Below are 26905 nucleotides of genomic sequence, written 5' to 3'. Positions count from 1 at the left end.
CTTCTAATGACATATAGCGATTTAGGTTTTCTGGATTGTTTCTCTTGGTCAGAATTTTAATATCTTTTAAATGTATTCATAGGTAAAAACATCAGAGTTTTACCGATACTCCCGGCAGCTGCGACATGAGGTTGACCAAGCCATGAATTACTTTCATAGCGTTCACCAACAGCCTTTGATGGAAATGAAATCGAACAAAATTCGTTCTGCCAAACCCCAGACTGCAGTATTTAGAGGAATGATAGGACACAGTATGGTAAACAGTAAAATTCTTCTCTTGCACAAACCGAGGGTCTGGTGGGAACTAGAGGGTCCTCAAGTACCTTTACGACCAGACTGCCTTGCCATTGTAAATAACTTTGTGTTCTTATTAGGTGGGGAAGAACTGGGGCCAGATGGTGAGTTCCATGCTTCATCCAAAGTGTTTAGATATGATCCGAGACAGAATACTTGGTTACGAATGGCAGACATGTCTGTGCCACGTTCTGAGTTTGCTGTCGGAGTGATTGGCAGGTATGTTTATGCAGTGGCTGGGAGAACCAGGGACGAAACGTTTTACTCCACTGAACGGTATGATATTACTGAAGATAAATGGGAATTTGTGGATCCCTATCCAGTCAATAAGTACGGACATGAAGGGACTGTGCTTGGTAACAAGTTGTATATCACTGGTGGAATTACATCATCTTCAACTTCTAAGCAAGTGTGTGTGTTTGATCCCAGTAAAGAAGGGACAGTAGAGCAGCGAACACGGAGAACTCAAGTGGTCACTAATTGTTGGGAGAACAAATGCAAAATGAATTATGCGAGATGCTTTCACAAAATGATTTCTTATAATGGTAAGCTTTATGTCTTTGGTGGTGTCTGTGTGATCCTGAGAGCTTCCTTTGAATCTCAAGGATGTCCATCTACAGAGGTTTATGACCCAGATACCGATCAGTGGACTATACTGGCTTCTATGCCAATAGGTAGGAGTGGTCATGGTGTAGCTGTTCTGGACAAACAGATAATGGTTCTTGGAGGCCTTTGTTACAACGGTCATTACAGTGATTCGATTCTCACTTTTGATCCAGAGGAAAACAAATGGAAAGAAGATGAATATCCAAGGATGCCATGCAAGCTGGATGGCTTACAGGTTTGCAGCCTGCACTTCCCTGAGTATGTTTTGGAGCATGTTAGACGTTGCAGCTAAAACAGAGTGAACAACCCAGTCAAATACAAAAGAGCTATACTAATTTGTTGAAAAAAATTACAAACCAGTTGAATTCCTGCAGAGACATTTCCTTGTCTATAAGAACAGTGGCCAAATGCTCAAGAGAAACAGGATGTACAGGCAGTGTACTTACCAAGTTTATTAGAAAAGGTGATAGTTGCTCTGACCTTGTGAAAGCTTTGTTGTTTTTTTTAATAAATGTAATTGTAAGGATGAGAAAAAAATACATTTTTGAGTCTGCTTTTTTTGGTAACATTTTATGTCCACAATGTGTTCTGGGTTTTTTTTAATGGCCATTATACCACTATGCTTTTGAAATAAGTTGAGTTTGACAAAATATTTGTGAAAGGAAGAGAAGAAAGATGTTATTTTCATTTTTTATCAAGCATCAAAATACAGATCATCACCTGTACTTGGGTACAACCAGGTATAAAGTAACAAGCCAACCATTTCTGTATTTTATGTTGTCTTTTAGATGCTTTTCCTATTAACTGCAAAGTAATCTCAAATCTACTAGGTGTTTTTGTTTTTCCTTCTTTACTTTGGAAAAGAATTTTAACCCTTTTGCATGACCCTTTTCCTGGTTTTGTATAGTTGTACCAGTAAGTCTGCCAAAATGCAAATTACACATTTTCTACTAAATTGAAAACAAAGCATTTTTATATTCAAAACACTATTTCTATGCTGCCTTCTATTGTCTGTGTCGTGTTTGTTGGTGAGTAAAAAAATGTATACACACATGTGCATACACTGTAAAAACTGTATATAAATGCATCTTTTTATGTGCAGTTAAAATATTATATTTTAACTAGTGCACAGATTCAGCCATATCTGTTGAGTTTTGGGTATTTCATGAGCTGAATAGTTCAAAGTTCTTAAATGAAACTGGAAGCCTCATTTGGTATCAAAGTATCTTTAGTATATACTGATTGATCCAGTAACCAGATTGATCCAGTAACCTTAAACTCTTTATATTGTTGCTACATAATGAACTCTTGGTTATTTGTTATTCTATAAATTATTTTTTAAAAAGTAAACTCATACTACCTGAGTTTCGTTTTGGTTTCAGTGTGCTGCCCACTATTCTTTTTTCGTTGAAATTGAAAACGTCAATAAGCAAATGCTCAGCACTGCTGTGACCCACAGTTATTTTTGGAACTGGATACTGGATATGCTACAGTTTATTGTCAATACTTTATTATATTCACAATTCAATATGAGTACTCATATTGAAGTGGTATAATATTTTTATTATTATTATTTAATTATTAACTGTTAAGAACTACTGTGTTTGGAAAATGTGGAGTTAGGTGATTGGTTTGTTGGTATAATTTGTTTCTTTTGTAAAAACCTACACAGCTATGGCTACTGACCTTGGAGTGCCTGAATAGAGATGGCTGGTCCAAGAGGGCTTTGACTATTCTATTGCGTTAACTTGCAGGTATAAGTGACAGTAGATTGATAAGAATTATCTGCCAAGACATAAATAATAACAGTAACTGCATTTGGACTATCTTTGTGGATGTAAATTAGCCACATGTAGAACTCAAAGGAGAGATCTGGTGAAGCTGAAGGCTCACATGTAGTTCAGATGCTGAAACATGAGCTGCATATTTTGTAAAATCTTATGCTGCTGTGTTTCATTCTAAGCAATAGACTTTACTTTATATGCAGCAATGCAAAACCACTGTATTCAGCATCTCCCAGTCAGAATTCACTGTAGAAAAGGAATGTACAGTACTCAGGGAGTTCAAAAGAATGCACTTACAAAGGGACCAAAATCACCCTAAATTTTCTATGTTAAAAATAACATCTGTTTGTGTAAATGAAATTTCAAATAATAGAAGTTAAAACAATGTGTAAAACTTCTCATATTGTGTTCCTGTATATTTGTAGGAATTATGTTCTGGGTTGAAATGTGAGTATTTGGCGCTATATGGCAAGTCAGCAGATTTTTTTAGGGTTTTATTGTTAGAAATGATTTATTAATCGAGTATCTTCATATGTTTTAAAAGAAAGAGGAAATGTTTGCCATCATAGCTCTAGTGATAAGTTATTTACACCAGAAGGGACTGGACCAAATATTGATATTCAGCCTTTTGATGCAGACTAGTTTGCAGCTAAATTTGTCTTTTTTAATAATAATTCAGTTTACTGAATTAGAAATATAATTTACTTTCTTGATAGCCTAACTTAAAAAAAATGTGGCTTACATTAAAACATCAGTTTTACTGTGACATATGTACATCACCTTGTATGGGGAGAGATAAACTGACTCTGGTAGGTGCTGGCTGTGTGCTGACTGTACATAGTTCATGGAATACTGGGGCACAAGAGAAAAAAAAAAGGTTGGGGGATTTTTGTTTTTTGGAGTTGGGGTTTTTTTGTTGGGTTGTTTGGTGCTTTTGTTATTATTTTTTTTATCAGTCTCATTTCTTAATGGGGCAGCAAGCTAATCCTATGTGAGGCAGCTGTCAAGGGCACATTATACATAGAGTACCTCACTTTATGTGGGGCCAGTGCCAGTGTGGGGAGCAGCCCTGGCTCTGGATATCTGGTGTTCAGGAGTCAGATGTCCTGGAGACACGGCCAAGACTTTATTAAAAGTAATGGTAAGGATAGGGGCGTGTCAAGTTACATTTTTGAGTCTGCATTTAAGCACCTTCTGAAGCTCCGTGCACTCAGCAACTGCCACTACAGTCATTGGTGAGTGTTGACACTTGAAAAATGAAGAACCAGATCGGTTTTGGTGCTCTGCTTTTAAGCTCCTGTTTATCTTCAGGTGCCCCATTCTGAAAGATCTTGTTCAGGATTGTAGTAGTAATTGTTCTCTGAAATGATAATTGAACTGTTGGTTTCAGCTCCCCTGAAGCTATGTCTCCATTGAGAGGCTGGCTGTAACCTTTCCAGCATTAGGGATGGTTGGAATTTGCTTGGGATTAGAATGGTGGGGATATATGAGAATGTTTTGTCAGTTTACATATCTACTGTGCTTTCATTGTTTCAGACCTGAAATATAATGGAACTTTATACTATAATGGAACTTCTGAGACAGTTACTCCGGTTACTTGGAGGGATTTTTTTTAATTGAAATTTTTTTTAATGTTTGCTCTTAGTATTTAGCTCCAGATAATTTCGTACCTTAATAGGAACAAACCTAAGATGGCTAATAAGAATTGTCTATTACCATCAAATTTTGAGCATTATGGTCAGATTAAGATGGGTTTTAAAAAACATTTAAATGCCTCTAATTTGTCAAGGAATAGCTAAGTTATGATCTTTGGTTATTAGATTTGGGGAGGTTCTCCTATTCCTGTCCCATAATGGAATACCAGCAAATCTAATGTCACCCACATCTTTAAAATCCAACATATTACTTGCTTTGAAAAGCAAATGTACTTGCCTTTTTTTAGAAAGGTGGACATAGCGAGTTACAGTCTAGGGGTTTTTTTTCTATAGAAAAAATGTATCAGCTTCATTTCTTAATTTAGCAACCAACTTCAGGAGGAAATTTTCTTTTGAAATGAGACAATGGACAAAAAGCGGAGTGTTCCTGTAAAGGGACTGGATACTGCTAGTTCCCATTTCACATGCTCCTAGGTCTGGTTTTAGGGGACGGATTTTTTTTTTTATAAGTACTGCATAAAGAAAAAATAGCTCACTTTCTGCCACAAAGTGTTGGTAGTTTCATTGTGGGGAGGCATCAGCTGGCAAAAAGAAACTTTAGGTACTTTTTTCCCCTTGAATTCAGCTGGAAGAAGGCAGACCTTGGTTTTACAGAGGTCCTGCTGTTTCAGAAAGCACTGCTAGCAAGTGGCAGCATATGAGCTACCTGGCAACCTGCTTTTATGTTACTTTCTTTTGAAAAATGTGGATGCCCTACTTCCTGCAGTGTGATAGCAGTCCTGTTAGAACTAGCTCTGAGGGTTTGACTGTAATATTTCCCTGGTTCCTAAGCTTTGCAGCTCTTTATTCTTGAGGCCCTCTTGCCTTAGAATCCCAAGTGCTGCATTTCCTCATGCTGATAATATGGTACCTACTTGTGTCAGGGATTAAGCTTCACTTGACACTCAGAAAACAGAGATAAAATTCAGCAGGTGCAAATTGAAACTGATGTAAAAAACCCCATTGCTTAACTCATGATGTCCATTCTTTAGCAAAGGGAGGGTAAGCATTGTGAGGAGATACTAACAGTTCTTTCAAATAAACTTGTAGTTTGTGTCAGCCTGCATACGTCAAAGTCTTTTTAGATTTAGTCACATTTGTAGAGGTATTTTGCCTTTTTAATATACTTTTTCTTAAAAAAATAAATAGTGAATTGGGCCCCAGATTCTTTGAACACTTCATGTGTTAAAGATGTCCACATGAAGATGTGGACTTCACATATGTGAATAGTCCAATACAAAGAAACAGAAGACTCTAAGGTACTTAAAGGAAAACCTGTAAGCACATGTGTTCTAAGCCTGTGTTTAAGAGTTTATAGGGTTGGGGCCATCAAAGAAAACACCCCTCCTGCTCTCCTGCTAATAAAAATATATATATCTAGGTGGTGAAGTGACTTGAATAAGCACCTGTCACACGTGGTGGGGTGTACTGAAGGAGAGTGGGAAAGAACATAACTGGAAAACACATCATCTGTTTAAACAGAACTTGCTGGTGTCCTGTAGCTAACATTCTGAGATTTGTTCTGAGATTTTGTTTGTTTTAGTTTGTTAAACAACTAAAAGCTGCTTAAAATAAATGCTAATGACTACTTTTGCATCTGTATTCTATTTTTGAAAGCTGGTGAGTAACTTGAAAATTTCCATTTTGTGTGGGTAAACTTCATAAAACATAGTTGTATGTGGCAGGTGGAGGAAAAACTAATCTGTTTTGAGCACAGTTTTCCTGTGTGTCCCTCTGCTAATTTTTTTACACTTCTCGAAGTTCAGTTTATTTAATATTTTAAAAATAGCTTTCAAAAATCAATTTTAAATACCTTTGGGTTAATATTAAGTTGGTAGCTAGGGGAAAAGAATTTCTATTTGCAGATCGTTTTTATTTATGACTGTGGTAGAAAAATCTTACTGTAAGTCTAGGAAATGAAGTGCTCTGTAGAACTGTAAAGTTAGCTATATTTAGGGGGGCTTTTATTACCTCAGTGGGACCCACCTAACTTTTGTGTCAGTGTTGGAGCAGGTGAAGGGAAGAGTGAATTATGTTTTTATGTTAAATATTTTTCCCTATATATTGTTATTTTTGTAGGTCTTTCTAAAATAAATTATTATATGCTGGAGATTGCAATTCCACTATAATATCCCACAATTCCAGTGTAAAATATCAGATTGTTTGTATTGAAAAGAATGTATTTGATAAGTTAACAGGAAAAGTTATTTTCAAACTGTACTGTGTTTGTGTCTAGCTATTGGAAATACTTTTCCTATAGAAAATCAAAATTATATGTGTATGTCCTCATATATACATTTGGATTACCTGTCTAATGATTACCCTAGGACTGCTATAAACTTATCTAAATAATTTAAGAATTGCCTCTTTTTAACTGTTTTAAAGCATTTTTTCTTGTCTTTTTTTTTTTTTGGCAGAAAGTAATTTTCCCTTGCTATGGATACAGTATGCTCAGACTTGGATATATGCTCTGTTTGGGTTTCAAGCTGAAAAAAAATGTATAAAATGTGTATAAAGAAAAGTGTAAATAAAATATTTTTAATCTTTAAACACTCTTGTGTAAACTTTGTAGTACTCAAAAATGTAGTGGACCTGGATTATCTTCTCCAGGACTTCAGAAATGACTCAGTTAAACAGCTCTTCAAAACTGTCTTACTGCAATGTGTATGTAAGATTTTTTAAAGTTGTTCCATCAAGTTGGATGTGCTTACATAAGCAACTTCAAGCTCTTCTCTTTAGCTGTTATTTCACAGTCTTCCCAGTCTTAGTTGCTGTAGTGTGTTTATCTTTTTACTCTGCATTTCAGCCTTGAACAAATGTTTGGAGTTGACTTGGTTGTTGCATTAGTCCCCTGGTGTGCCATTATGAATTCAAACTGCCAAGGCTGAACAGGCAGGGCAGCCTTTGGTGCTGGTCAGCAGCCAGGAGAGAGCATTCCCTGCTGTGGGGCTCACAGACCATGTGTTCATTGCACCCCTGGAACTCTGAGAGCCACAAGGCCAGGTTATACTCCTTAACATTTCCTGTAACAGGAGGGGGAAACTTCATTTCAGGATTAAAGTGTCAGATCAGCATTCAGTACCATGGGAGGAGGAGCAGGGTGGGAGGGCAGGTAAAACAGGTTATAATCCTATTTTCTCAAGCAGTTTGATGAAAGGCTTCCTTGTCAGTCCACTGTCACACTTTTACTTTCTCTGTCACTATTTTGTCAAGTCTCTCTCAGATAAAAGCCCCTGGTTCAAAAGTCTGTTGTCAAGAATATTTGAAAATAGCTGTGGTGTCTTTATTTTTTTCAATATTGAGTTCTAAAAAGCATTTTAGTTTTATTTTAATAATTCAAATTACTCTAAACTTCATTTGCATAAAGTACCTTTCCCCACCCTCTCCTCCTTCCTCTCCTTTTTTAGTAACTTTTCTTCATCCTACACAGTGTACTGTTTAATGGGAGAATGCTGGGGATGAGTTAAGGGGAGGAAGGGCCACTTTTAATTGTAATATGTCCCCATTTTGAGTTCAAAAGGAGACTAAATGCATTAGACTGATACAGTGGAAGAGAAGATTACAATCTTGTCACATTTAAATATTACTTACATTTCTTTTCATTTGCCTTTTTAATTTCCCTTCTCAGGGAACCAGGTTGAATTTTTGGCAATACCTTTTTTCCAAGATGTCACAATGCCTGACTTGTTAGCACCTCTGTAGTTCGTCAGGCATCTCCATCAAAGTTCCCATTATTTCACTAAGAGCTCTCACATTTTGACTGGTTCATACCAAATTCTTCTTTTTTTTTTTTTTTTTAATATATGACCTTAATTTTGACAGTAGATAGTAATCTGTGTTCATTTGTTTTGTATGGTATGAAATTAATCTTATTTTGGCAGAGGGCTTATTTGGTGAATGCTTTCTATATTCTTTGCTATAAATTATTCTTGTTGACATGAAATTCCTAATTTTAACAGCTGTTCCCCCTTTGTTATAGGTTGGGATTTTGGGGTTCTGCTTTTTGTGTTTGGGTTTATTTGTGTGTTAATCCATTAACTTCATAATACAGAAAGGCAGAGTGTTGCTTTGGGTGTTGCACAGATTCTGTATCAGTTCTGTACCTTTTGAGTTCATAATACTCTTGTGGATATGTGATCCCCTACCCAGCCTCTGGACTGTCAAATCTTCCTGATGGTTCGGTGTCATCCTTTAACTGAAGGACCTGGACCAAGGCAACTTTCTTAGCATGTGCAAAACCTTCATTCAAGGAAGAGGGTAGGGAATATGTGTAAAGGCAGCTTCAATTTCTTGTTTTCTTGAACACTTTCCACTTCTACATTCAATTCTATAGCTGTGCTGACAGCTGCTGTGGGCAATGTTAACAGGTAAAAATAAACCTCATCATTATGTCTGTTTAAGCCTGCAGTGACTGGTCAGTCATCTATCCATTGGAATGAATGCCAGCATTAACATCATATGCTGAGCACCAAACATTCTAGATTGGTGGTATGTGGTATGTAAAGGAACTAAAAAAATACTCTTGGCTGTGTATCTGATGTCTTCAAATGTCTCCTGGTGGTGTCACCCTTGGTAGCATTTCTCCTGTATTACAAATAAATGTTGTTCAATAAGTGGTGCTGAATAAAATACCTGTTTTCTAATGAGGTAGAAGGCTTTAATGGTTAACCCTTTTATTGCACTGTTTAATTTTACCAGACAGATGTGTCTGTCTTTGGCTTAAACTGACAGCCTCCTTTCCCACAGCCTTTTCCATATGTCCTTAGACATGTTCTAAACATTGATTTCTTTGGACTTTGTCATGTGTTTCTTACATGTTTGAGTTACACCATGTGATTATTTTTTATGTGTGAGAATCTGTTCTTTCCTGTGGTGAATTGTGCATGGTGTGTGTCTGTTTATATGTACTTGAGTGCTATTGATGAGACTTTCTGACTTTACCATCCTTTCTTTGTCAAAGGAATTACATCATGCCAACAGAAACCAAGTATTTCCTCTGTAGTTCTGTCACTTCAGGGTAAGAATCCTGACGTGGTCAGTGGGTTCCTCTTGTGCTAACCTTCCCAGATTGCCAAAGTCATACAAAATGCATGGGATTGTGCTTCTGGTGTCAATGGAAGGCATGGCTTTAGTGCTTCCCCTATGTTGGTATAAAGATGACCTTTATTTTCACTCCTGGAAAGCAAGGAGTTGCTCTGCTATCATTCTCCACCTCTCAGAAAGCCCTCCTGGCAAATTTATGCTCTGGAAGAGTCCAAGTTACTTAGGTGTCCTCAGTCAGTTGAGGATATTCCATAGGATTTGCCTTGTGCCACACATGCTCTCACTTCTTCCTCTGATCTTACAGGTAGTTCTGCAAGGATTTTTTCATCTAACACAGGTGGCAACTTGATACCAAGAACTGAATTTTAACTTACTGTAATGAGATCCGAAATACCTAAGTTTCAGAGGGCAAAAGCTTTTTTTAAAATCTATATATTTCTTCTCCTGTGAATTTGAAGTTCATTTAATTGCAATCAGGAAGTTGCTGTCAAGTAATAACTTTTCCTAATCATTCTCCTGACAGATTATCTAAAGCACTGCAAAACATTATGTAGTCAGAAGGAAAAAAAAAAAGGTGATGATAATTAACTGAACTGCAGCTTTTAGTTGAATGACTTTTCATGGTCTTAAAGTTGGGAACTGATCCAATTAACAACCTTCTTGGAAGTGTTTAAGCTGTTTTCTTAAAAAGGTGGATTTTGGCTTAGTGCTGTTCTCTGAAAACAAGAGGAGTGAGATTGACCTCTGCCTAAGTTAAACACACTAAAAACCTTAGCCAAGGAAATCTCAGTACAAAATTGTTAACACCCAAATAATAACCAACTGTACTCTGCAGAACTTATGCTCCTTAAAAAGTGATCAGTTTCTCAATTTTAGTTTTGTCCTAGCTTTTCTGTGCAGAAATTTTTATTTTTCCCATGGTAAAAATCAATTACAAGAATGTATTTTTTGCTAAACTTGTTAAACTGGAGTAGAAAGCCGCAGAGAGATCTGCTCTCAGATCTGCAGCCTGGATCAGAGCAGGCAGAACACATTAAAGTGACTGGATGGGTTTGCAATTTTCCAGTGCTTTAACTTTTGATGATTTATGCAAATAATCCAATATACTCCAGAGATAATGTCTGGTACCAGACATACAATTTACCTGTTTGATAATCCCATTTTCTGTAACAATGGATTGATCCCTCAGGCTTTTCAGTTCATGAAATTGCCACTCTTGATATTCAGCAAAGTTGTTCCTTTTTGTAACACCCAGTTTCTGGGCCTGTGTAGTACCCTGCATTGTTACATGCAGAGAGGAGTGAGAACCCATTTGATCACACTTGAGAAGTGTGACATTTTTCTCATCTATACAAGAGCCAAAGCAAGCTAAGCCATGGTTTTTTGGTGTGCCAGCACCATATTGTACTAATTTACGAGTCTGAGGAGGTAGTTTCAAATGCTTGGATAGAAGCAGTTAAAAGTGAAGACTCAGTCAGGCTGTGCCCCACTGCCCTATGCCCCCGCGGTTCCTGCACCATGAGCTGCAGTCATGCCAGCCATGGCCCTTCTCCAGAGGGAGTGGGGGGTAGGCATCAATGATGTCACATGAGGAGAAGTAGGGGATAATGTGCGTTAACCAGATAAGGGATCATTAGGGGAAACTACCCAAATGACTGCTTTCATTCGTGATTGTGAGAGACCAGTCCTAGAGTTTCCTAAATGCACTTCGGGACTAAGCTTGTCTAAGGTTGGTGTTGCTCCTCTGTGGCATATGCTCCTAGAAAGGAAGCAGTAATAGGAGCTACCAGATATGATGGGGTTTGATAAATATGAGGCAAAGGAATGCAACGGTGCAAACCCAGCCTGCACAAGTGCTTTGGTACCACAGAGCAAGGAACTGCAGGAGGACTTCCTGACTAATAAGTGCTCTGCACAGAAATCAGATTATGTCCCAGAAAGGGCATTTTGCATCCATAAGGAATGTGTACCTTTAATAGAAAATTATTTGGTAGACCTAGAAACTCTTAGGTAAATAATGTACTGCATTTAATAGGCATTCATATTTATGAATATATGTAAATCAGTGCATTTACTGGCAAATGAGGTAAAGCTATTCACATCACCTTGCTAAGAAATTAGGGATTACTGTGAAAATAATTTTTTAAGGTAAAAAAAATTCATGCACAAAATATTTACAGACGGGCAACAGATGCAGGACCTTTCATCTTCTATCTTCAATTGATTTCCGGAATGTATCCCGTTCAACTGAAATCTGGGGTGCATTTGAATTTTGAAAGGAGCTGGATTTTGTTCTTATGAGTATTTAAGGGCATCAAAAAGCTGTTTGTATTTTCAATGCTACTGGTAGTCTGTTACCTGTGCTTGACTAGGCAATCCACACATCTCTGTTGATGGTATCAACTATCTGTTGATAGAATGACAGAAGAATTATTCATTGTGGCTGGAAGGAGTAGCTGAAAAATGAGGAACCAGAGCTACTGGTGGCTGCATCAAAAAGCCAATGATTTGAATTAGGGGAAGGAACGTTTGGGTTTTTAACCATGGTATATCAAAAGTGAAATAGATGCAGCTGGATTATACTGGGTTTTTGCATTATGTATGTCTCTCTTCTACCTGCCTCTTGTCTTATTTTATAGAATCTTTATTTGGAAAGAACAGAGTGTATTTTGGATGCTGTCAAAATGTGACAAAGCTGGTGAGAAAACAGGTGCTGAAATTCGTCCTGGTTTACCTCAGATGTGAATGCAGTAAAGCCTTTGCTGCAATTAAAGGTAGGTCAATGGGAACGAACAAATAGCTCTGCAATGGCATCTGTTCTCAACACCCAATTTACTTTCTGAATGTGTGAATTCTGACCTGTAGCTTCCAATAAAGTGCCTTTGACAAACGTCGAAAACCGACCCACCTTAGCTATGAAAAGAAAAAGCACAGGGTAAGTTTCACTCTAAATAAGATGGTATCATTAAATACAAAAGCCTGTTCAATTTCGGTTTGTTTTTGTTTTTATTTCGGAAGTGAACGAAGTAGAAAGGATGAAGGGGTATTCTTACGGACATGAAAACTACTCCCCCTTCACAAAGGCATTGTGAAAAGTGTCATCATGCACCCAATAAAAGCCAGTTCAGTTAGCTGCCTAACGAGTACGTGCTAAAAGTGACAGGAACCTGAGGAATTGATCCTTGCTTTGCAGACCCGCCCAGCAGAGCTGTGTGCCTGCCATGCCCCTCCCCCTGTGCCGTCTGTGGGCATTTGGAGCGCCAGGCTCACGGCACTGGGTGAAGCTGCTTAACAGCTGAAGCTGAATTTACTGGAGCCTTTGTGGTTGTGTATTTCCTATTAACTACATGTTTTCAATGACCTTGAAGAGAGATCTGCCAAACAGCATTCTTTCCACTTGCAACACAAACAAAAAGCTCTAAGAGGAGGAATAGCAGTTTATTTTATAAAGACATCAAAACCCAATTCTGAACAGGCTGGCAAAAGTCATGGTATTTTTTTAAAATAATTTGTTTTAATGAAAAAAGGTGCATGGAAAAAATGGGGGGTGTTTGGGTTGTTTTTTTTTTAATATACAAGAAGATTTATCATGAAGGAGAACATCAAAATAAACCAGCCTTTCAGAATTAAAATGTTTTCCAATAATCACTGTGAGTAGGTAACTTCATTGGTATTTGATGGACAGATGTTACACACTCATATTTTAACATTAATGTGCAACAAATCATTTTTTTCCCTACAATTATACATCTATGGCAAAGAACTGTAAGTGTACTAGAAGACTGATCTTATTTTCCTGACCAAAAAATAAACTGCAAACAAGCAATCTAATGCAACATTATGAAAGCTCAGACCATAATGCCTAAGGCATTGGATTGGAGATCAAGTTTCTTAAATTGTATTTCTGCCTGTGATTACGTAGTTTATGAACTATGGTGACATTTTCAAGCTTATCTGAGCTGCAGTTTTCTGAGGGAAATGTGTCTTTCACAAGTGTTTAGAAAAGCCAATTTTCTAAAAATAGTGGCATGCAAAATCAGACTGAAATTTGCTAGAGGTCCTTAGAAACAGCGAGGAGTCAATCATGCCAAACCTCTTTATTCTGTGGCCTCAGCAGCAGAAACTTGAGCTCCTTTTTAAGCCTGTCTAACAGACTTTTGGACTGTGCATAATCCATTATGGCATATATTATCCTTGTCCCAGGGAAATTTGGCAGGGACAACCTCCTCCAGTATAAGAGAAGAATACTCATACATGAAAGCAAATATATTTGTATTGTTCTCTACAAAGGTTTTCCCATTTATTTTAATCAGTCTAGCAGTAGTTTTAAAGATTAAAATCCACATTAATGAAATGAAGATGCCTGAGCTAATAAAATTTTTTTAATTAAGGTTTTTTTGAAATAACCATCTGTTCTTTAGATATTTATATCTGTGTTACATAATTATATTAATAATTGCTGTATAGCTGCTACATGTAAATTGACGACAAAAATACATATTTGTAACATTTACACCATTTTATGTCCAGAAAGAATTGGAATTTTCTTTACTGCTCATGTACCAAACTTAAAAAGACAGTGTATTTGAAATATTCTTATGTCTGTCCCTTGCAAAAATTGAGGAACAGTTGATCTTACCCATGGCATAGGACTTAGCTTTGGTTGAGAACTAAGCAAGGCAGGTGCCAATAATCACTCTGAGTGATTCACATCACTCCTCTTGTGGGCTCACCTGTAATTTTGGGCTTTGAATATTTTCTTTCTCAAGCTCCTTGAGAATTATTATTAAAATGCATCAAGAAATGCAAGTGGTTTGTAAACTACACCATCACTCCACACCCTCACAAAACCTCCATGTAGTGCTGCAAAATCAGTTTCCATAAACATTTGCCTCACTCTGGCTTATATTCTGTAAATGTAACTGATTGTGCATAGCATGGTGCAATGGAGAAAGAGGGCAATTAGTGTTCCTCACTGATTGGTCATTTAGGTACCTTTTAGGTTTAACTTTTCCATGCTAAAATCTATGTAACCAAATCCATAATAAAATACCAGTATTGTCTGTGGGTACTGGAGCTCATCTTGTACCATTTGTTCATGGTATTTCTGCTGTCCCATTAATTTGCCTGTTAAGGAGCATTGCCCAATTCTGCAATGCAGTGGTTAAACTTCTTCCTGCTATAGCTGCTTCTGTTAGGACTATAAAGAATCTGCAGTAAAGAAATGTAGGAATTTAAAGAGAGAACAACAAAAATTATCATCACAAAGAAAATCGTGCAAGGTTGCCTACCTTGTCTGTCTTTCCACAGTACTGTTCCTGATGAACTGTTTGCTACCATATTCTTCAGGTGATTCACCTTCTGCATTAAAATTCTAACAATGTTTTCTAGGACTAATAGGGTGCTATTCATATTCTAAAATCAGTATTAGCTTTTTTTCAAGAAACTATGTTTCTTGAACATCTCCAGGGATGGTGAATCCACCACCTCCCTGGGCAGCCTGTTCCAAGTAATTTTCTGACAGAAATTTAGCACTCCTCATTTCTGATATTCATCTCCCACTGAGTTACAAGTCAGTCACTGTGGGATGTACACAAGACCCTCCCTTAGTGCAGATGTAAGCAGAAAAACTTGCACCTGTCCAACTCACTCAAGTGAGTGGGGAGATGCCCCAGGGGATGTGGAGACAAAAAGTGTAAAAATACTGAGGAAAGAGTGATTGATTTTTATTTTTTTTTTTTTAATCGGAGATAGAAAGGCACAGAACGCTATCCATACACTAGCCCCATTGTGCTGCTTTTGGCTGGTAGAGTTAATTCTCTTCACAGTGGCTGGTATGGGGCTGTGTATTGGATTAGTGCTGAACACAGGGTTGATAATACAGAAATGTTTTTGTTATTGCTGAGCAGGGCTTGCAGAAAGCCAAGACTTTTTCTGCTTTTCCTAAGGCCACGCTGGTGAGGGGCTGGGAGTGCATGGGAGGAGACACATCTGGGACAGGTAACCCCAACTGACAAAAGGGATATTCTGTCTTCAACACACAAGTAACAAAAACATCTCTGTATTATCAACCCTTTGTTCAGCACTAACCCAACACACAGCCCCTTACCAACTGCTGTGAAGAGAATTAACTCTACCCCAAGCAAAACCAGCGCAGCCATCCAAGTTATTCTGGCAAAGACAGAGGAGCAGTGGAGCTGGTGAAGGGCCTGGGGCACGAGTGCTGTGAGGAGCGGCTGCGGGAGCCGGGGACATCCAGCCGGGTGGAAAGGGGGCTCGGGATGCCTTCACCGCTCTCTCCAGCTCCCTGGCAGGAGGGTGCGGCCAGCTGGGGCTCGGTCTCGTCTGCCGGGCAGCCTGCGACAGGACGAGAGGACACAGGCTTAAGCTGTGCCAGGGAAGGGTTAGGTGGGACATGAGGAAGAATTTCTTCACACAGAGGGCGAGTAGACATTGGAACGGACTGCTGGTGGAGTCACCGTCCCTGGGGGGGTTTAAGGAAAGGCTGGGTGTAGCACTCAGTCCAGCTGACAGGGTGGTGGTCAGTAACAGGTTGGATTCGACGCCCTCAGAGTCTTTTCCAACCTAACTGGTTCCGTGATCCTGTGACTGATTCGGTGATCTCTGAACGGCCGAACCTTCTTCATAAAGGCTGCAGGGTAACACACCGAGCCATGCCGCGGGGCTGAGGGCGAGCATGTGAGCGCTTTCGGCACTCCAGCACCCCGTTCGTCCCACACCAGCCCCGAGGGGCCCTTCCCGAAGGAGCGCTCCAACCCCTCCGCTTCCCGGGCGGTGCCTGCAGCGGGGCGGGGCTGCCTGCGTGACGTCACGTCGCGGTGACGCCATCGCCCCGTCGCCGCGCGCCCGGCGCCGCCATGTTCAAGGTGAGGAAGGGTCCCCGCGCCCGGGCCGGGCCCGCAGCGCTCGGCGCTCCCCGCGCGGCCCGCGCCGTTTTGCCTCTTAACTCTTCGCAGGCTCTTGGTGCCACTCTCCTTACAGCTGGTTAACCGCTCCTTTTAGCGCTTCGGAACCGCGTACCCTCCGTGTTGCATGGAAAGAGGCACATTCCTGACTTAGAATTGCTTCTGGGGTGCAGCCGCGCGCAGCGGACTGGTGCGTGCAGACCGCATTCCTTCTTTGCAGTGCGCTACCGCAGAGTTTGGGGTCGCGCAGTTGCCGCTTCAAAGTATCAATTCGATCTTGAAAAGTCTTCCTTTTAGTGCGTGAAGGTTGTCGGTAAAACCTGCGGAAAGCACGGTCCGGCTCTAGGTGTCTCAAAGGTCTTTGCCTCTGATTAGGGCAGCCCCAGATCCCCAGATCAGGCTAAAGGCGAGCTCTGTGCCAGTCAGATCGCTGTTACGGCTGCTTGCTTTAAAAAACAAAACAAAACACCAAAACCTGGTGATGCTCGGTTCTTGGTATTCATTTTCCTTGGTACCATTTTCCGTGTGAAATATTGATATCTCTAGATACCAATATACCGAGTATACTAAATACTAATGTATAATTGAAACACAAGAAGTTCCATCTCAGCATGAGGAAGAACTTCTTTACATTGAGTGTGGCAGAGCACTGGAACAGCTGCCCAGGTCATGGAGTCTCTCTGGAGGCATCCAAAGCCCACCTACCTGGACATGTCCCTGTGTCACCTGCTCCAGGTGACCCTGTCTTGGCAGGGGGGGTTGCACTGGATGATCTCCAGAGGTCCCTTCCAACCCTGACAGTTCTGTGAGTCTGAGATTCTGATGTGCTGAGCCCTTGCTTGCTCTGCTCGTCTCTAACTCCTTATTCCTTTTGTGCTTTAATGTTGGAATTCTGTGCTCAGAATCACTGAGAATTCCATAATTGTCATTAGAGGGTTTATCTGTGGGCCTGTGCATTTAGGCACTATGTATATTAGTATATTAGTACTTTTATACAGCCAGTGAGGATTTAGGTGCTTCAGGCCAACCTGATGTTATGCCTCCAAGAGCCAAAGGGAAGGTGGCTTTTTGTCCAGGATATTTGTGCTTCAGGGACAGGAATGTTCAAGAGTTTGGATTTTGGTTTTATGTTTTTATAGTTCAGGTTGAGAAATAGAAGGAAGAATCAAAAAAGATGAGAAAAATCAAGTGTTTTCATACTTTAGGACCTGTATCAGCCTTCTCAAAAGTATGCTCAAGCTTTTCCTATCTGGTGTCTAAAGATAAAATTGAATTCTTAGCTAGAGAGGAGTAAATGTATCTTTTTTGCTTAAAATAACTGCAGAGCATTGCCAATGGAAAAGAATTTTGGCTTTGCTTTTCTGATACTGAGTGGCTGTAAGACTGGCAGGCTGAAGGCACAGCTCAATCAGTCAAAATATTTTACTAAAGCAATTGGTTTAGTAATATGTGGTTAGTATGGAATTCAAAAATGAGATCCTAAGGGGAGTTCTGGAAACAAAAAGTGTAGCAGTTGATCTTTCATACTCCCAAATACTTCTGTGTATGCAAATATGCAGTATTTCAGCAGCAGTTCTGTCTGTCCCATAAGGCTGCTGGTGTAGGAGACCATTGCAGTATGACTTGAACAGCACATTTAAGAAGAGATTCAACTTGCACTTTCAGAGGTTAGTTTCATTTTGTTAAAAATTAAAATCAATGGAAAATGTACTTCAGTATCTTGATAGTATAAACAGTTAACATATCAGTCCCAGTAGTTCTGTGATCACCAATACTGTTTTATGAAACCCAGGTGCTTCCAGTCTTGTGCTCTGCTGTTTGTGTCTTTGTATAAAAATCTCAAATATCTAAAACATTTGGTTTTACAGTTTCTACTGGTGACACTTAGTACTGTTTGCGCTGTTTGAAAACATATTTCTGAAAGAAAATGGATTTAGATTTTTGCCTTTTCAGTGACAGAACAGTTTTGCAGTGAAAAAAGGAAAGATTGAGGAAATAAACTCTACAGCTATTAATGGTTAGTAGCATTTGGTTTTGTCCTGGCTATCTGAAGTATGTGAAAAGTGTTTAGGCTAACACTGTTAAAGATTATCCTTGTCTTTCCTTGGCTGTGAAACAGCTGATCCATTCATTGTGGTGTTTCATTTATAGTGATTTAGTAACGAGTCCATAAATTCAGACAAGGAAGAACTTCCATTTTAAGCAAGTTTTTCCATACCTTTTGACCTTTGATCAGATCCCTTATGTCTTTCAGAAGAGAATCCTGTGACCTGGTTCTTGTGTGCTGTTTCTCTACACCTAAACCAGCATTTTCGGGAAGTTTGACAACTGTGTAGTCTAATTTTTAGTTTGAGGAGTCTATTGGTTACATTTAATAAACATTCCACTTGCAAGGCAGTGGAAGGAATTTAAGTTGCAAATGCTTGACTACCTACAATAAACTGATGTGGATAATTTTAAAGCTATTTTCTAACAGTTCTGCAACAGACAGAAAGAGCAATTGTGCCATGGCTGGGCCAGTTACCACCATCGCAGCATGGAGAGGGATGGTTTGACCACGGCCTCAGTGTCACAAGCAGCTAGGTCAATGCCACAGACCCTACTATTTGTGGAAAGGAAGAGGCCTTGCTGCCTTCTCCTTTCTCATCCCCTGTCCCCACAGTTCTGTGGTGCTTGTCAGGCTGTTTCACGGAAGGGTTCCATTTGCTAAGCCCGCACAAAGCTCTCCGCTTCTCTTGCAGGATTAATCTTTTGCCAAATTGGCGAGGTGAATTGCCTCACGGTGGAAGCATCCGGCCACCAAAGCTAGGGCAAGGTGAGCAGCAGGACTTCTGGGAAGCAGTGCTGGAGAGGAGCCAGACGCCTCCAGTTTGGTGTTAGATCCCCTCGTGCTGTAACCTGATCCAGCAAAACACAGGCTGCTGTAACTCTGCACATTTCCCTGAGCAGTAACAGGAGTACGAGACATTGAAGGCTTTCCCATTTCATCTGACATTTCTGGAGTTATACTTTGCTGTTAACAAAGATGTGCATTTTCTGGAAAACGCTCTCTGGGTATCTTGATTTACTCTGCAGCCAAGATATTTTTTTTTTCTTCTGTTTTTTTAAGTTGAAGCAGACTTTCCCATTAAGAAATTCAGTTTAGCATAGGTCCTGAATATTGGAAGAATTATATCCATCTTACTCATGGTGGTTGTGTTGCATGATTGGATAGAATTTCAAGTATTCAAAAAACAGTCAAGTAATTCTTGTTTCGTACAGAAAGTAGGAGACTCTCCTAAAATTCTTAGAAAGTATTGATTTTGTTCTGGTATTTATAGCTGTAGGTCTTATTGTTTTCCTAAACCTATGTGCAGATATTAAGTAGAAGTAAAACACTGAGCTTCTTGGTACTACCTACATAGAAAATTGGAGGTATTATGGGCATACACAAAATTGTTTAAAATATGAATATAATCTTGCTATTTAAACTGAGAAAGTTAATACAAAAATTATTTTAAACTAGAAAAAACAAGATCTTTTTTTGTGAGATGAAAACTGATGAGATTAGCATTTATTTCTACTGCCTCCTTAAGCCTTAGACTTTTCCAATTACCACCTGAGTGATTTAGATGTTACCATATCAGTGCCTGAGGGCATTAGATTGTGTTCTGCTGACACTCCTTTCTCCTAATTTCCAAGCATCTATTGAGATCCCTTTTTACCATGTAGAGGGACATAAACATAGTCTACCTGGATATGTTCAGACACGTTGCAGTTTTGTTTGCACATAATGATGTTCTTGTCCTCTGGTAATGTTTCCAGGTAATTCGGTTGGGGGCCACCCCTGTCAGCCTGAGCTTGCTCTCTGTCCAGGTTTATGCTGCTTCTTCAGAGAAGACTTCCAAAAAGGAGTTGCTGAAAATTGAGGAGGTAAGTGTGGTTAGAGTCTTAGTGCTCTTCTGTCTAAATAATTCTGAAAACATTGTGTTTTGATGTATGAAGGCATTTAGGTACATCTTGTCACCTTTTGTATTCATGCCTTTAAATTTGCTTCTCAGTTTTACTCAACAGAGATGTCTATACAGTTTTGCTTTTACCTGGGCATGGCATTTGATGTTCTTCACTTGATAGGGCCAGGCTTGCTTCTGTGTAAAATATTTTCCCTACATTAAAGCGTGTTATTCTTCATTCAGAAATTACATTTTCATGTTTGTAGATTTACTTATGGTTATATTTCAGGTCCACAGGAATATTTTGTTTCTTTTTTATTCAGATAATACCACTTACTTTTTACTGTAAGTAGTGTTGGTAAATTCTAATAAAAATTAATTTATGTTCTCCACTAAAACAGTGAATCAGAATGTTTTATTTCTAAAAATATTCTCTTTTTATGATCACAATTCTTTCTGGCAATACTTTGAATCCAACATAGTAGCCTGCAGAATTTTATCAGTTTTCCTTTCTTCACAGTATTCAGACCTAATCAACAACAAATACAATAAGCCGTGGTAATACCTGTTATGCTTTCATTCCTTCAAGATGTTACAAATGTCTTGGTTATAAGTAGAGCCTTAAAATACTCTGTCAAACTGTAGACTCAGCAGCATTGTTACACAGGCTTTTAAAAGTCTCCAACACTAAAAAAATCAAAATAAGTAGTTCATAAATAAATCCAGCTTTGTAGGCAAGAGAGCATGCAGTTGTTTAAAAGTTTTGAGTACTTCAATGCAAGCTAAAGTGTTGTGCCATAAGCACTGGAACTAAACCAGCCTGGTGTTTTGCACACTTAGGTGTTGTGGCTGTCAGTTCCCTTGTGCAGAGTGAGAGGAGCCGCAGTTGCAGTGGGCTCCTGGGAGCCACAGCCTGGGCCCAGCCTCTGCTGGCCTGAGTCAGCCGTGAGACAGCAGCTGAGTAATGGGCTTGCCATCAGCTCTAGCACAGCAGAATGTGCAAGCCATGGAGTTCTGGCTCCATGCCTTTCTTGTCATTCACAGGCTCTTAGTTTGGATCTCTACTGTGTCATCTGTCTAGTTTCATAAAATATATGGGAATTTCCTTATCTCTGAGGCTTCTGTCCTTGTGCCAGGGGTTGCTGTTAGGTTGTCCAACAGGATCAAAGTTCAGCTTGTGACTGTGATTGCCAGGGATGACCGGATTTCCTAGGGAAGTGAGGCTGAAAATCCTCATCTTTCGAAGTATTATAGGAAATCCAGCTGCACAAGGTATCACATTATTGGATAAATTTGTTGTAATTTTATGTTAGCAGCTTTTTTAATTGTGACAGAGAGACAGCTTTTCCAGCTGATCATGAAAAGAGACCTAGATACATTTTAATGCAGCAATACTTGTAAACATCAGATTATAATAAACTACTAAATGGAGTATAAATATGGTGTAAAATATAAGCTCTTTATACTGAACATCTGTGTAGTATATAAACTGCTAGAAATTTTAATAGGTTTTGTTTTGTTCCGAGCTTTGCTGTTCAACAGTAAAAACTCAGGGTTTTTTTTAATGGAATACAGTTTCAAATATGCTCAGGTAATTGTAGTAAATGTTGTGGTGATTCTAAACCCTAAACAGGGTGGTTTAGCATTTATTATGTGAGGGTGCCCATTGCTTGTTGCAGTTCCTCTTTGCTCAGTGCCAGGGTGCCATTAACGCTGTCAGTTGCTGATGTGGTTAATGACCAAAGGATGGGATGCTGTACCATTTTCCGGCTCAGTAACAAACAGGCACATGTGTGTTGAATGTTACCTTTGTTAGAAGCTGCTTAGGCTCTTTAATGATGCCTTGTGCATATATAGAAAATGATTGATTGTGATTTCTAGTACATTCAGTATGTTAACTGGGAACCAGAAGTGCTGATTAAGGTGGGAAACATTTTTCACAATTATGTTGTGTGTTCTTATTAAACTAGTTTAATATTAATTTATAACTTGTGACTTGGATCATATAGCAGCTATGAATGAATTGTATAGCAGTTAGAAGTCATCTTCATTGTAATTATGTGCTGTATAATTAAACTTTGCTCATAATGGTTGTCTCAGAGCTGTGTGAATTTTTATTATGCATTGTTTATGTAGTAAGCACAGTGTTAGGTGTTCTCTGCTTAGACTGTTCATGCCCTGAAGACCTACTTACACAATTACACCTTTGTTTTTAACATCTTGTTTGCTAATATTCACAGCTATCACTGTACTCCTCCCCAGCTCGTGAGACTAAATATGTGGAGAATCCCAAAACGGAGTTGGAAGAGGGGGTTTCCCGTTTGCGGCAGGTTATGGAGCCATATACAGCCTGGTGTCAGGTACAATGGTTTGTATTGCAGCTGGTGATGGTTCAGGGGTAAAGTTCCAGCTGAGATTGTGGTTTGTTTTTTCTGAGTTGGAATTAACAGGTCGCAGCAGACTAAAAGCTGATAGCTGTAACAGCATTTTTCAAAAATGTGGCATCACTGAAAGTTTTCTGCATTGTTTAAAATTTTCCACAGTTCAGGTCATAATGTTTACGCCCTTCTCACACAGAACCAGTTGTGTCTTTATACTAATTTGCTGAAGTAAATCCTGGGTCTAGGGGCTTTCCTTCCAAAAGATTTAAAATTAACTAAGGCATAGAGTTGTTTTCTGAAATGAACTTTAGGCTTAAATATACCTAGGGATATCTGGATTTGGCACTGGTTCTGTGGCTGAGGAAGATAGGGGTGTGGTATTTGCAGTTTTCATGCTTGAGGAGGCCTTAAATTATCAAGCAGTGTGCTTTGGAGCAGCAAAACCAAGTTGCCCTCGCTGCAACTGTGACAAAACACAACTTAGCAAAAAATAAATCAGTATTTGCTGAACTGGAATGTTGAGGGAAGGAATACAACTCTCTGGAAGAGAGAAAATCCCAGGCCACTAAGTACTGGTAAACCTAATCCCCAGACCTTGCCCCAAAACTTTCTCATATATATTTTATCAGGTAGTATGCTTAGAGTAAATAGTCATTAAATACAAAAATAGGCTCTGTAGTGGAGAGGAAAACCAAGATTTTTGTGATCAAGGCCTAAATTGTTGGTGTTAGACTGCAAAGCCCCAGGAGAGCTTTCTTGCTCTTTCCTGCCCCGGAAATGTCGAGGCTTGTTTTGAAGTGGGGGAAGCCTTACCCAGTGGCTGTCTCTTGGCAGCTGTAGGTGACTGTGCTTTGCCCTCTGCCTGTTGTGAATCCCCTTGAGCTGCCAGCTGTGTGCTCAGCTCTCCACTGGAAGCCAAAGCTGTTCAGATTCAGACTGGGGTGTCCTTTCTGCCTGGAAGTTCTGTGAGGTCCTGCCTTTAACAGGACTGAAACAGTTTTTCAGGGTTACTCAGTCTGGTGTTTCAAGTGCCCCCAGCAGGAGCACTGGCTGCAGCTTGGCAGGAAAAGGGGTTTTCCACAGGATAGTCAGAGCTCTGCCTCCTGAACACATGGGTTTTTCTTGCTTGCCTGTGGTTACCATTACTGGGGAATGAAATTGGAAAGGAAATTTAGCCTTTAACCTTGCCTAATGTCTTGCTGACCTGTTGTCATCCTGTTGGTTTTATTTTTTTTGTCTGTGTGGTGATTGTTGACATAAGATGTGCTCTTCTGCTCACACACAAGAAGCCATTTCCTGGCAGTGGTTTACTGACTCATTTTATGAAGTGGGCATGTAAACTTTATGGGTTTGGGGCAATATTGCTTAACTATAGTCAGAGTTAGCTTTGGTTTACACCCCCTGCCCATCCCTGCTATCTTGAAGAAAATAGTATTTAGGTGTGTCTTTAAAATCAAGCAGATGACCCAGGATAATCAGAATGAAATTGGTTATGTTTGTTATATCCATTTTACTTTTCCAAAATTACTTAACTGTAGTGGAAATGCAGCTCAAACCTTAGATGTAGAAATGAGCCATTTATATTTCAGTTATGACAGAACATCAGACTTTGGGTTCTTTAGAGCAAGTTCTTCTTAAATTGGTTTTTAAATAAGACCAGCATCCATTTGAAGTTATGTTGTGTGTCACGTGCTAACACTTTTTCATTTTCATGCTGAGTGGGTTTTTTTACTTCTCGCTTGCCAGTGAGGAGATGAAAGTTCTAAAGATATCCCCATACAATATCCTAAACAAATGCTTTCACTTCTGCACAGGTGCAGCTCAGGTGGAATTGCAAGACTATTCTCTGCTTTAGCTTTGGGCATATATGTTTATGAATTTGTACTCTAATTTATATGCAGCCTTACACTGTTCTTCCGAAGCATTATTAGTGTAAATAACAATTAGCAGGGTTCTTTTTATTGAGATTTTTTTTTTCTATTTGGATAAAAGGCGGTGTGCATTCTTCTATTTCCTGAATATTCTCAATCTGAACAAAAGTGTGGAACTGGTCTGTGGGGTTGATGCAGTGTCTTTGATTTCCTTTGGACATCTATGAACATCTTTTTTTCCAAGTCACCTCCAAATGCAGTCTTGTTAGTCTAAGTCTCCTGGAAAGTGGAATCACCTTGCAGAAAGAGTCACGTACACACCTTTGAGTGTGAGGAAAGAATTTATTTATTCTTTTTTTTGCATCACCTCAAGTATTTTTGCAATACCTACATACACTGAGAAACCCAAGATAATTCTGAGTTTCAGCTGCCTGATCTCAATAAAATACTGAGATTGATGTCTGTGTTCTGAAGTATTGTATTTTATCTCTGTTGAAAGAGTCCTTTGAGAAAAATCTGTAAGTTATGCTAAATGTAACATGGAGCAAGCACAGCCCTACAAGTGAAGGGTGGAAGTGGGAATAAAAGTAAGTTATTTTAGGGACATCACTTTTTTCTTTCTTGTTGTTTTTTCTTCTCCTTTCTTTGTCAACTCAGTTACAGTCTATAGTTAATATTTTATTTGGTATCTATTTACCCTTGTTCTCTTTTTTTTTAGGATCTTTATGCCAAAGCTATGCCCAAGTTAGAAAAAGCTGTTGAGCATGGTAGAGGTAAATCAGCTTAGTTTTCTTAACTACCAATTTAAAATGCAGGACTGTACTATATCTTCAGTTTACAGGGAATTCCATTAAGCATCTTATATATATAATTTCTAATGCATTTAAGACTAATTTATTTCCACTATGTATCTGTTTAAATTTCCCTTGTGGGTCACTTAAGACACTACATTTCTAAACAATTAAAATCTGAGACCCCCGTGTTTATGCTTATCAATGTCACTAAAAATTAGTAATGCAGGAGGAGAAGGGGAAAACCCCTCACAATTTATTCCCAGCCAGCAGTATTTGCTTGACCCAGCCTTCAGTAGTATTTGCTTGACCCAACTTAGTAGCTGAAACCTCCTGTAGAGTTTATTATTTGTTGCAAGCATTAGGTCTTTTGTTTGTAATGTTTAGCCTTTTCATTTTGGTTTGCTTCCATGGATCTCCTAAGAATTTTGAATTAATCCAAAAGAATTTTAATTTGGTTTTGGTTTTGGGAGCATCCTTTCATACCTGGGCTTTCCAGGACTGAGCATGGATTCTATGTAAAGCTCATTTCAGATACTGCACCTCTTTTTTTTAAACTTAGCAGTTTCAGTCTTCTGAACTCGTTAGCATGGAAGGTTTTCCATAGTTTTCCATTCCCCCACCAGACTCCCATCTTAGAATGCACTTTGTTTTTGCTGTGTCTTTCCATTGTTCTCTGGTTTGGTTTTTGTACAGTATTTTACTGAAATGAGTTATTGTTAACATGTAGCTTTGAAATTCCATTTTGCAAAGGTTTTTATCACTAATTTGATAGAGATAGGAGATGCAAAGAGCAAAACAAAACAGATGGCCCAGGAGCAAAGGCAAAGTCCTTTGAAAATTGGTGAATACAATACAATATTCAGTTTCATTCATGTGTCACTAGAGAAAAACTCAAAGGCTTTGAATTTTTTGCCAGCATATCTAAAATGCACATGATAGTTAAATGTGTTTTGATAACTCTTTGTGTTTTGTAACAATTGCCAGCGTGTATTGATGATTCCTTATCACAAAAACACTTTCACATTACATTAAAGCACTTTGTTCTGGCTTCTTTTCAGAGGGCTATGAATTTCTCCAAAAACCGCCTGCTGGATTTTATCCAAGGCTTGGTGTGATAAGTTTTGCTGGAATTATTGGGTTGTTTCTTGCTAGAGGTAAGTGGGAACCATTTGAACTGGTTATGTTACGATTTTGGATAAGTCATTGTTTTGTGGGTTTTAGGGTACTAATTTTTAGTTGTGACAAGGAGATCTGAATTAACTGTTACAAGCATATTTCTGCCCTGTTCCTTATAAAGAAACTTCATGGAAAAGGTGTTTAATAACCAACAATTATTGTTTTATCATTGCTGTATTTGTTACTAAAATCTAGTCTTCCATTTTTCCCAGTAGTATTTTAGTATAACAAAAATGGCAAAGGACTGGTTTGGTATCTTTTAGCCTAAAAATGTTTTTAATTTTTGAAGTTCTTCATCACATCTGTTACTGTAGAAAACAACTGTGGAATGAGCTATGGTAAAATACAGATGTTCCTGAACTATGCTATGTGTCCAAGTTTTTTCAAAGTATTGTGTGTTGATG

The 26905-nt window shown here is 38.9% G+C and overlaps 1 protein-coding gene across 6 annotated transcripts in view; it reads left to right on the top strand.

Moving 5' to 3' along the window:
* Window positions 1-26905, top strand: part of APOO (apolipoprotein O) — a 66066-nt gene that overhangs the window by 21279 nt on the left and 17882 nt on the right. For 3 of the 6 annotated variants that reach the window (XR_007777197.1, XR_007777198.1, XR_007777199.1), the window contains 3 exons: window positions 83-12195; window positions 19089-19162; window positions 20152-20251. Coding sequence is in view for 3 of the 6 variants with exons in the window: in XM_030234412.2 (XP_030090272.1) it covers window positions 16300-16308; window positions 20152-20259; window positions 22520-22639; window positions 25250-25304; window positions 26384-26479 (388 nt within the window). In the remaining 3 variants the exon portion in view is untranslated. Of the gene's footprint in view, window positions 1-82; window positions 12196-16184; window positions 16309-16345; window positions 16538-19088; window positions 19163-20151; window positions 20260-22519; window positions 22640-25249; window positions 25305-26383; window positions 26480-26905 lie in introns of those variants that run through there. The other 3 variants (XM_050972760.1, XM_030234412.2, XM_050972763.1) reach the window with 3 other exon arrangements.

This window comes from Serinus canaria, chromosome 1, assembly GCF_022539315.1.
Source record: "Serinus canaria isolate serCan28SL12 chromosome 1, serCan2020, whole genome shotgun sequence".
NCBI classification, from domain to species: Eukaryota; Metazoa; Chordata; class Aves; order Passeriformes; family Fringillidae; genus Serinus; species Serinus canaria.
Note: the sequence above shows the minus strand (reverse complement) of the source record. Positions and strands in the feature narration are given on the sequence as shown.